Genomic DNA, 12,258 nt, shown 5'->3' with positions numbered 1-12,258 from the left:
GAGCAATAAAAATGCACGAGGATTATGATGCTTTCAATAGACACGTATGAAAAAGCAACGAAATCAATGCGTGTGAAGGAAGACTGGAACAGATTGCATTAAAAACCTCAAAGGGCTGTGATTCCTTCGGTCAGAAGAGCCGCGGGACGGCGAGGGGCCGAGCGCAGCAGAGCAGGGGCAGCGCCGGAGCGGAGGGCGGGCAGCGCTGCCGGCTGCGAACACAGGAGGAAGCCGGTCACCATTCCCGCCGGACCAACTGTGCACCGACCCGGTGGAGGACTGACGTTGCCCCCACAGGAAGTGTCCGCCGCGCCTGCCTAGAGAAGGAAGTAGGAACACAGGCACAGGAAGCAGGGAGCGGGGGAGAGGGAAAAGAGATGCACATCTTCTAGGGAGGAGCCCACGAGCTGGCTCCTGGCCTCCGGGCCTCAAGCCCGAAAGGAAGAGACACCAGGGAAGTTCCGGCACCATTTCGGGGAGAAGAAGCTGCCATGGAAGAGCCTGCAGCTCCCACAGAACCCTCCGAGGCAGCTGGGGCCTCTGGGGGTGCTGAGGCAGCGGGGGAGGGCGCCCCCCGGCCCAGCGTCCCGGTGCGCCCAGCCTCCCGGTGGTCTTCGGCTCCAGGCCCGGCCCCCTTCCGCCCGTCACGTCTGAGGCCCGCCCAGGCCTCATGGGGAGGGGCTACGCCCAGATGGCTGCAAGGCCGGAGCAGCGGCAGCTGGACAAAGCAAGTCGTCTGCAGGTATTATCTGCATGGGCTGTGCAAGGAGGGGGAGAACTGCCGATACTCCCACGACCTCTCGGGCCGGCAGGTGGCCAGCGAAGGCCACGGCTTGTTGCCCCAGGCCTCTGCAGACAGCGGCCCCAGCACGGCTGCGCACATGGAGCCCCTGCCTCAGGAAGTGGCGGAAGCCCCCCCTGCTGCGTCCTCACGCTCCTTGCCTCTGATTGGCTCGGCTGCTGAAAGGGGTTTCTTTGAAGCTAAGACAGACAATGCAGGCCTTGAAGCTGCCGGAGGAGCAGGTGCAGAAGGCTGGGAGGGTGCCGTTGAGTTTGTTCCCGGGCAACCCTATCGGGGCCGCATGGCCCCTTCTGTCTCCGAGGCTCCTCTGCAGAGCTCGGTGACTGAGAGGGAGCAGATTGCCTTGGGCATGGGGAAGCAGCTTTGCCGCGATGCTATCGTGGGGCAGTGCTTTCGTGGGCAGAGTTGTATCTATCTCCACGGAGATATATGTGATATGTGTGGGCTGCAGGTCTTGCACCCTGTGGACGGTGCCCAGAGGGCAGACCATGTAAAGGCCTGCATTGAAGCACACGAGAAGAATATGGAGCTCTCGTTTGCTGTGCAGCGCAGTGCGGACAAAGTGTGTGGCATCTGCATGGAGGTTGTCTATGAGAAAGCCAACTTGAATGATTGCCGCTTTGGCATTCTCTCCAGCTGCAACCACACCTACTGTCTTAAGTGTATCCGCAGGTGGAGGAGTGCCAGACAGTTTGGGAGCAGGGTCGTCAAGTCCTGCCCGCAGTGCAGGGTCATCTCCACCTTTGTCATTCCCAGTGAATTCTGGGTGGAGGAGGAGGAAGAGAAGCAGAAACTTATTCAGCAGTACTTGGAGGCAATGAGCCACAAGACCTGCAGGTATTTTGCTCGAGGCAGGGTCTGCCCATTTGGAGATAACTGTTTTTACAGACATGCGTTCCCTGAGGGCCAGGGAGAGGAGCCTCAGAGGCAGGGTGCTGAGGCGTCCAGTACTTGCCGCGGTCAACTTTTCGAGCCTCTGCAGGTGGGAGAGGGCAACATGCCCTTTAAAAGCAGTAAAAAAGAGCTTGTCATGCTTTGGCTGGCCAATCTGTTGTGTAAGTGTTTTCTTTCACTGGGAGCTAGTGAGCTCCCCCTCACGGAGGCCCGATGGGACTTGCTTCATTGTGAGCTGGAAGAATATTTCAATTTGAATCTGTGGCATTATGCTGTGGCATGTTGTCTGGTGTGCTGAAGCTCTGTCATTTGCTCTTGCCTGTGTTTTGTTTATAGACACATCTGTCACTTACAGGGGCTGCGGAAACCATTTGTATAGAGCATCCATCACTGTTTTCTTGCCCATTCCCATTTCTTGCTCCCCAGGATTATGGTGTTTCACTGTGTTAAAAAGTAACAAAACGTCCTTAAAGTTACTGTTTGGAGAAATTAATATGACTGTCAGTTTATGGTTTATTTTGTCATCTCTGTTTTCAACAGGATTGACTCAGTTCTAGTCTAGTGTTTACAGAATTTCCACACTCATTTTGAAGCCCCTCAAGAATAAATGTGACAGGGTGAAAGGAGAAGTCTTAACTGAACAAGGAGCTTTTTGCTACTTCAGTCTTAAGAAATGGACCCTCGTGGGGCTTTGTGGTGCAGCTTCAGCATCTCTGTTGTTTACACGTCTGTTCCTTCCCCTGTTCCCCTTAAAGTGCACTCTTTAACTTGTGGTTACCTTGTGGTTGTGTGCTTTACTTGACCAGAACCAGGTGCATATGTTTACATGTTTTTATCCTGTTTAGCTTGATGTGAAATTATTTATATTTGGAAGTATATATTTAAGAATTCTATATATACATACATATGCATATTAATGTGTATGAAAGTTATGTATTTAAAAATATATTTAGAGGTGTATGCCATAATATAATATTTATTTAATAAAATAAATACAGAGCTGGAAGCTGAAGGTCAAAGGCTGATAGGATTTGGTGTTGTGTGAGTGTGAGGTACATGAATAATCGTTCTGTCCCTTTCACAGCTTCAGTGATTAGCATCTAATGAAAACAGCTATTTGAGTGGCTCTTTCCAAATGTGGCAAATATTTACAAAATACGACATTGGTAATTCCTGTGATGGCATTAATAGCTCATTGCTGTTATCAGTACAGAAATGTGAATTCCCGTGCAGTTCAGCCACCATCTCATTGATCTTTATAACAGCACAGTCCTGGACTCACATACACAGTTCTTTGTGTTCAATATTTTGTGTCATCTCTAGACATTCCAAAGAAGGGGCTTTTGACAAAAGTTTTCAACATAAAAGTGACAAGATTTTAAAAGGTAAAGAACAGTAAACATTTTGAAATCAGTCAGAATGCAAGAATGGAAAGATAATAAATGAAATACAGAAAGTGACAAAAGCTAAATACAATAGTAATTTGGAAAGTTTATAACACAAATATACCGTAATTATATTAAATGGAATTGGTTTAAAAACTAAAACTCAAAGATTAGCAGACTTGATTAAAATTAAAATTAAACTATATGCTGTTTAAAATACACACCTACAATAGAAGAATACAGAAACATTATAAGTAAAGGATGAAAAATTAATCGGAGGTGCTGTGACTTTTGAGCACAGATAGAGTTCACATTAAGGATAAATACATGGCTGGAGATAAATAAAGATGATATATAAACATGAAATTATAATTTACCAGGAAGATAAAACTATTCCAATTTTATGTTTGGTACCATAAGATTAGATATACAAATAAATAATTGATAAGAAAACTACAGAATCTTGGTAGACAATTTGAATACCTCTTCTCAGTAACTGAACAAGCAAAGAAAGAAAGAATGTGAGTTGAATAGCACAATTTTAATAGTTTACCTAATTGACCTGTATAAAATGCTGTATATCAACTGCAGAAAACTCTCCTCCTGGCCAAGATAGCTGAAAGTATCCTGGGGGCCTAAGTCACAGGAGATACAGACTTCCCTGACTGTGCAACAAAGACAGGGTGCATTTACAGAGTTTATACTCTTCAAAGCACTGATTTAATTATCAGAACCACCTTATGAGGTACTTGCTATAATTTTTAGCACTGTCATGACGAGATAAATAAGATAGAGGGGTTAAATGACTTGCCCATATAGCCCTGACCCATAGGCATGAATTAGTGGAACAGCGAATGGACCTCAGGTAGTATATTTCCAGAGCACAGGCACCATGCTGCCCCTTGCCCCACATGCATAACTGAGAGCAGGTGGACCCACTAAATATAGCTACTGGAAACACATGTGCAGTCTTTACATGGAGGTTTAGCCGGGTGGGACAGAGATGGGCATAAATGAGCTACAGAATGTGGGAGCCCTGGTGCTTTATCTGTGGGCTGCCAGACTCAGTATTTCTTAGTCCACTGCTCAGAATGTGCCTCAGCTGCCCATATTTGTACACTGCCTCTCCCTTCTTACATGATTCCTGATTCTGTGGGTAAGTGTCAGCCTGTTTCACTGGGGTCCTTCCCCTCTAGATTCTTGTTATCCAAATAATTCATCAGTCAAAAGGCCCTGGATGCCTGGCTATTGCTGGCATGTAGGGTGAGTGATTCCAAATGAAATCCAAACATATTTCTACCCCCAGGCTGCCCTAGTCATACAGGGGAAAGGGGGCTTAGATAACCAAACAACCAAAGAATAGGACCAGATGGGGCACTCTCAAAGACCACACTGACACCAGAGGCTCAAAACATGAGCTCTGAGTGGTAGCGATGCTGTCAAGGAGGGCATTTTAAACCAAGCACAGAAAGCTTTGAAAAGTTTGTCCTAATATGCACTACCTAATGTTGTGAAATATCATATTTCTATTCAAATAGTATCTTGAACCAAACAATCATAATAAAGATCAGGAGATAGCGTGTGACAAGGGTGTATAGAAGATAAAATGGTTTGGGAGACAGACAAAGGATGACTAGAATCCCGACTCTGCTTCTTACCAGCCCTGCAGTCAGGAGCAAGTTATTTAAGTTTCCTATACCTCAGTTTCTTTATATGAGACATGGGTATAACACCACCTATTTTACAGGATTGTTGTGAGGATCAAATGTAACCTGGACAAAGCTTGAAACATAGGTGGTATTTTTATTCTTTATTTTTTTTTAAATTAATTAATTTATTTATTTTTGGCTGTGTTGGGTCTTCGTTTCTGTGCGAGGGCTTTCTCTAGTTGTAGCAAGTGGGGTCCACTCTTCATCGCGGTGCGCGGGCCTCTCACTGTCGCGGCATCTCCCGTTGCGGAGCACAGGCTCCAGATGCGCAGGCTCAGTAGTTGTGGCTCACGGGCCTAGCTGCTCCGCGGCATGTGGGATCTTCCCAGACCGGGGCACGAACCCGTGTCCCCTGCATTGGCAGGCGGATTCTTAACCACTGCGCCACCAGGGAAGCCCTAGGTGGTATTTTTAAAACAGCATGTATAAAAGTGGTATTTATGTGTGTTTGTAAACCTGAGAAAAGCTTGCACAAGAATTAAAACTCCACCAAGTTTTTCTCTTTGGGAAACTTTGGAACTTGTGTTAAGGTAACGTTATTATTTTATGATTATTTTCTTAGGTAGTAGGAACATTACCTTTATGTTCATAATTTCAAAAAGACCAAGTAAATTTTTTAGCAAAAGTCATTCAGTTAAAACTAAAAATGTGCTATTCAATTCCTGAAAATATAGCAAACAAGAAAAAAAATCATATTATTTGTGACAGATGCCTACATGAGGAAAATAAGAAGTAAGATGATATTTAAAAAAAATGGGATTCCCTTTTCCCTCATCAGCTTATTCAGAAAGAGATCGAATAACAGGGATGTCAGCACATCTGAAGCTGGGTGAAGTGTCCGAAGGGCCTGCCCATAAGGACAGCTGAGCCACCCCTGCTGCAGTCAGGAACAAAGGAGCCCTTGCCATACAAAGTTTTGCTCTGTGAGTGATTCAGAATGTATGCTGCCCCTCCTCCAGGAGACACATGGATTCAGCCCCTGGGGCTCGTGCCATATAGAGTGTCATTCTAACCACACAAAGAATGCCTGAGTGAAGCAAATCTGATTTTCTTATTCTTCATGTACCTAAATTTGGTGGATGTAAAGACTTACAAACATGCTAAAAATTTACCTAGGACTCCGTCACTAAATCCATTTACTGAATATCAGTGACTTAAAGGGAAAGATTTCCAGTTCATAATTGATGCCTATATGGTGTTCCATTTTTCACTTTTGTGAACATCACAGGGGTGTGGTTTCTGTTTCCACAGCAGATGCTAAACTACAACCTAAGTGTAGAATGAAGTTTGGGTGGGGATGGAAAAAGGAATGTTTGGAAAATAACCCAACACTAGTGCAAAGAAATAAATTAATACATGTCAGAATTTTCCCATTAAAAAAAATATAGCATAGCACATTTTCCAGTGTTGATCACTAACAAAAAAATAATTGACTATGTATTAGATCACAGTGAAACTGTCAAATTGAGATATTAGTAGTACAGGCAACATTCTCTGATGTCAATACAAGAAAATAAACCACTACCACATGAAAATTCTTTTAAATATCTCTCTCAAAAATAATTTGATGAAAGAGTGAATTCAAAATCTTCTAGAAGGATAGAATAAGGTAATGAAAATTTATATATACCATAATCTGTAGGATAGTGCTGAATCTGTGCTCAGAGTAAAACTAATCTTAAATACTAATATACAGTATCTAGAAAGACAAATTACATAATTAAATAGACATCCAAATCTGTAAATTTTAAAGAAACTACAACATTCAGACACACACACACACACACACACACACACACACACACACACACACACACACTGGTAAGCAGAAAGAATTAAGAAAGATTAAAGCAAAAATTACTGGATCATAAAATGCAGATGTAAAAGCTGCTTTTATAAAAAAAATCGATATACAGATAAACCACTAATGTAATCACAAATAAAGGTAGAAATGCAATTAAACAAAATAGGGAACAATGAGTAGGAAGTAATCAGAGAAAAGAAGACACCAAAGAAATGGGAGATAAACCCTTGTTACACTGAGGCAAGTGCACTTGGAAATGTGATAGGAATTTATAATTTTCAACGTAATTTTCCAAGCAACAATCTAAAAGACAAAGTAAATCAAACTAAACCAATTGCTAATGAAAAATTAAAGAAAGTTATCAGGAATGTACTTATGCCCCTGAGTGCCCAAAAAAGAGAAGAGCAGAAGACATTTGTCCCAGAAATTTACTAAAAGCTTTAAATAGATTGCAATGCTATATAAACCATTCCAGAGAAGAGAAGAAAGGGGACACTTACGAAACATATGAATGACACCTAACATTGGTATCAGAATGTTTCCAATACAGTACAATACAAAGATAACTAGAGCCCAATCTCATTTGTGGATATTGATGCCAAAAAATCTCAAATGAAAAATTAACAAAAAAGTAGCACGGTAGAAGGGTACATCAGGAAAGAGTAGGTTATATTCCAGGTAACAGGATGGTAGAACATGAGAAAATACTTTTATCTTAATACAGCGAAAGAAATAATGATTTGAGCATCTTCGTATATCTGAAAAAAACACTAAATTCATGATGAATATAATTTTATGTACAATACAGGTGTATGAGGTATGTTAACTATATATGTATATGTGTACATGTATATAGTATACATCTATAATTTTTTAAATGCACAGTCACAAAAGCACATAACTAAAGAAAGCAAAGGAAATGAAAACAATAAATAATAGAGAAAATTTAAATATTAAGACTGATTTGATGTTTTTTAAATTATAAAATAGATAAACCATTATCCAACTTAAGAAAACGAGGAAAAAAGAGAAACAAAGTGCACATACACAGTTGCACACACATTCACCTAATAGGGGTTCACCACAAAGAGAGATTCTATTAAAGAAACATAAGAAAGAACATTACTCAATCAGATGCCAATTAATTGCAAAACTTGAAAGAAATTGATAATTTTCTAGGCACATGTAATTAAACAGTAGCTTCACAAAATATAACCTACCATTTAACATGAATAAATTATTTCACAGAATGCAGTTTTCCCTAAAAACAGGGATTTTCATAAAACCTTTAAAGAACAAATAATTTCAGTGCTATTTTACACAATTTGGAAATTGTTACCAAATGGAAAATGGAAAGTAGGACAACTTATGTGGTTTTATTTTGTTTTGTTATTTTTTTCAGCTTTACTGAGATATAATTGACATAACATTGTGTAAGTTTAAGTTGTAAAATGTATGATTTGATATATGTATATATTGCAAAATGATTGCCACGATAAGTTTAGTTAATGTCCATCCATCACCTCACATAGTTACAATTTTGTGTGTGTGTGGTGAGAACTTTTAAAATCAACTGCTTTAGTCACTTTAAAATATGCAGTACAGTAGTATTAACTATAGTCACCATGCTGTACATTACATCCCTGGAACCTATTTATCTTATAACTGGAAATTTGTACTCTTTGACCACCGTCATCCATTTCCTCCACCTTCCACTCCCCTATCCTGGCAGCCACCAATCTCCTCCCTGTTTCTATGAGTTTGGTTTTTTTTTTTTTTAGATTCCACCTATGAATGAGGTCATATAGCATTTGTCTTTCTCTGTCTAATTTATTTCACATAGCATAATGCCTCAGGGATCATCCATGTTGTTGCAAATGGCAGGATTTCCTTCCTGTTTATGGCTGTGTGATATTCCATTGTATGATGCATAATTTATACCAAATTATTATTTCATGGTACTGTGTAGTACACATGCACATTTACACACAAATGATTAAGTGATTTATTGAAATATGGTTTATTTATGAAAATCATTTCATAATATGAAATATGATTTATTGTGAAAAAGATGCAAAATTTAAAATTAGTAAAAACCAGAATAAAAAAAGTATTTCAGCATTTTTATTCTTTTAATAAGGCAAAGGAATGTAATCATAGAATTATCTCCTGTGATCAGGCAAAAACAAGTAGACCCCACCCCTGCACTGCCAGTTAGTGTTATTTTGATAACCAATGCAATTGCATGCAAAATAAAACAAATGAGGCATACGAAACTTTCAAAGAAGGATGTAAATTTATCTCTCTGAGATAATATAATATTTTGTGTTGAAAATCCAAAACTATCTGGAAAACTTCAAAAAAATTCAGTAAGATGCTAACAAAAATTAATGTATTTCACATATAAAGATTGAAAATTTAATGGACACATTTTTTATGGAAACAATACATTAAAGTGTATAGAAATAAGTAACAATAAATCTGAAAAAGCTACAAAAGGAAACACTTTAACAAGATAAGCAATTATTCTTAAAGAATACTTGAAGTGAAAATGTATATCATGGAATTTGATAGGAAAAATCAACATATTAATGTGTCCGTTCTTTAAGTTCATTTATGTACATGACAAAATCCTAATAAATTACTCCTTTGGACTGAATGTTTGTGCCCCCCCATTCATATGTTGAACCCCTAATCCCCAATGTGGTGGTATTTGGAGGTAATTTGGTCATGAGGGTGAAGCCCTTGAGAATGGGATTAGTGCCTTAATAAGAAGAGACATAAGAGAGATGGTTACTCTCTCACCACAACATGAAGATACAGCTAGAACGTGGCCGTCTGCAAACCAGGAAAAGAGCCTCACCAAGAACCCAACCATGCTGGTACCTCGACTTCAACCTCCAGAACTGTGAGAAATAAAGGCTTGTTGTTTAAGCCACCCAGTCCGTGGTATTCTGCTATAGTAGCCTCTACTGAGAAAGACAGAAATGGGGGGGGTAGTGAGAGGTGGGTGCTTCTGTAACAAATACCTAAAAATGTGGAAGTGGTTTTGGAACTGGTAATAGGTAGAGGTTGGAAGAGTCTTGAGGTGCCTGCTAGAAAAATTGATATTGCTGTGGAGGCTTTTAAAAGTAACTGGTGAGGGCTCAGAAAGGAAGGCAGAGATACACAGGGAATACACACAAAAAATCATATACAGAATATTGGTAGAAATAAGGATGGTAATAGCCATTCTGATGAGATCTCAGGCAGAAATAAGGAATATGTTATTGGACAACAGAAAATGTAGCCCTTGTTATAAAGTGGCAAATAAAACTTGTGAGCAGTGAAATGGACATTTAGCCAAAGATATTTGTTACCAAAGTGTTGAAGGAGTAGCTTGGTTCCTCCTGACTGTTTATAGTAAAATATGAGCGGAGACAAATGAAGACAGCATTGATAGGGAAAAGGGAAACAATATACAGATTTTGGAAAGTCTCAGCCTGTTCATATTACAAAAAACAAGGAAGCGCCTTCAGAAGAGCAAACTTGGGGTGTGGCAAACCAACCAGTTGATGAGATTTAGTGTAGGTGTGAACCGCCGGCCTAACCTGCCACCCCAGTAGGAACAATGCCAGTTTGAACCTAAGGGGGCAGAGATGAGACAGAATGAAGGCTGTCAGACTTCCTGGATTTGACAGGCAGGACCATAAGAGCTGTTTGGCTCTGAACATGCTCTGTTCTTCAAGACAGGGGAAGATGACCCCAAAGCCTATTCAGAAATCAGGACCACCTCCTCTATTTCAACAGGCCCAAACAGACTAAGACAAGTAAAAATAGATAATATATAGCTTAAATAAATAAGCACATACATGCATACATACGTAGGTAAGTCTGTGAAAGTTCATATGAAGGAAAAAAAAAAACAGTACAACTTGAATATTTTAGAATTGAAATATAAGTAACCATTGAACCCTACCAGATCCTAAAACATAGTATCATATGCCAGCTGTGTGAAAAGTGAGGTATTGGCACTTTAATTGTGAAATCAAAGATGTATATTAAAAAGGTCCAGAAATGGACAGACACATATAGGAACTGAATTTATGAAAAAATATTAAAACAAAAATAACTTGAATTATTAAATAAAAATTGTTGGATTAAGCTCTGGAGTCACCTTGAAAACTAATGCATGGGCTCCAAATATCATACTTTACATACAGTGTAAATTCTACTTACATCAAAGTTTCAAATGTAAATATGAAACCAAAAATATACAGAAACGACATAGGATTTTTTTTTTTTCTTTTAAAGTCCTAGAGTCAAAAATGCCTTTCTATGACATGACTGACAGAAGTCTTAAAGGAAATTTTGACAATAACTTTAGCACCTGTGCAGAGCTTACTATGTTCCAGTTTCGTTTCTAAGATACATTATCTCATTTAATCCTTCCAGCCATCCTAAGATTAGTCATAGTGTTATCCCCTTGTAGGGAGGTTAAGAGATATGCCCATGGTGAAGTGATTCCAAGGCCCATCCTCTCACCACTGCACTGCCTCACAAATGTGACCACCTTGAAATGAGCCTAACAAATTTCACATGAGCTAGACCAGAAGGAAATCATAAAACAGGGTAGATGCTTATTTCCATACATTGTAAAGTGATCTAATAAAACAAAAGACAATATAATGAAGAAATTAATAAAAGTATGATGAGACCTTGCGTAGAAAACAAACTGCAAATAGATTTAAAGATAGAAAAAGTTGTCAAACATCACCAATAATAATGTTTATTAGAACTTCATGGAGTTTCAGTTTTCTCCTTTCAATTTATCAAATACCCAGACATTTGAAAGCACACTCTGGTGACAGTTGGGGAAATAGTTACCTTCATATATTGCTTGTAGGGGTGTAATTGGTACACTTTCCATAGAGGAAAACTTGATACTATCAAATCATAAATTTACATATACATACTTCTTGACCAGTCATTCTATTTATTTAAATGTGACTTACATGTATATTCTACATGTATGGAATATTTCAAATACCAGGATGTTAATTGCAGCCTTTGTTATAACAGTATAAGATTGGAAATGCCTAAAAAATCCAACAGTAGGCAACTGGTTAAAAAATAGCAGAGACAAACAGTGGAATATTATGAAGTCACATTTAAAAAGTGAACAAACAAAAAAGCAGAAGGAAATTTCCATGGGCAGACCTGTAAATGTATAGTGGTAAGCAGGAATTAAATGTGCAGAAGTTTATGAAATTATATCATTTGTATATAAAGGCAGCAATAAGTATATATAGTGTCTTTGCTTATATATATATATATATATATATATATATATATATATATATATATATATAGTTATATTTTGTGTCTTTGCTTATATGTACATAAAAGTCTCCTGAGAAATCATTTGTTTGTGAAAGAATATAAGTTTTTTTAAAAAATGTATCTGTAGATATACATATATATACATACATGTGTGTAAAATATATATAATAAGTAAATATGCACACAGGAGAAAATGTATACATATATAGGTATGTATGTAAAATAAAATAAATGTAGACCTGAAAATTGAATGTCAGTGGTTAGTACATTTGGTTCCTTTATGAGTGTGGGTTGTGTGGAGAAAAGATGCAAAGATATGATTGATTAGACTTCACGAGAAAA

General features: G+C 38.9%; 1 protein-coding gene across 1 annotated transcript; it reads left to right on the top strand.

The window, feature by feature from the left end:
* Positions 1-402: 402 nt before the first annotated feature.
* On the top strand, positions 403-11,863 carry MKRN3 (makorin ring finger protein 3). The gene is made up of 2 exons (XM_057544770.1): positions 403-1,639; positions 9,314-11,863. Exons 1-2 carry the CDS (start codon positions 492-494, stop codon positions 9,315-9,317), a joined length of 1,152 nt encoding a protein of 383 aa, XP_057400753.1. The 5' UTR covers positions 403-491; the 3' UTR covers positions 9,318-11,863.
* Positions 11,864-12,258: the final 395 nt, after the last annotated feature.

This window comes from Balaenoptera acutorostrata, chromosome 3, assembly GCF_949987535.1.
Source record: "Balaenoptera acutorostrata chromosome 3, mBalAcu1.1, whole genome shotgun sequence".
Lineage (NCBI taxonomy): Eukaryota > Metazoa > Chordata > Mammalia > Artiodactyla > Balaenopteridae > Balaenoptera > Balaenoptera acutorostrata.
Note: the sequence above shows the minus strand (reverse complement) of the source record. Positions and strands in the feature narration are given on the sequence as shown.

Bases quoted from the DNA above. Each gene is read 5' to 3' on its own strand.
- MKRN3 (XM_057544770.1), top strand. From the start codon at position 492: ATGGAAGAGCCTGCAGCTCCCACAGAACCCTCCGAGGCAGCTGGGGCC.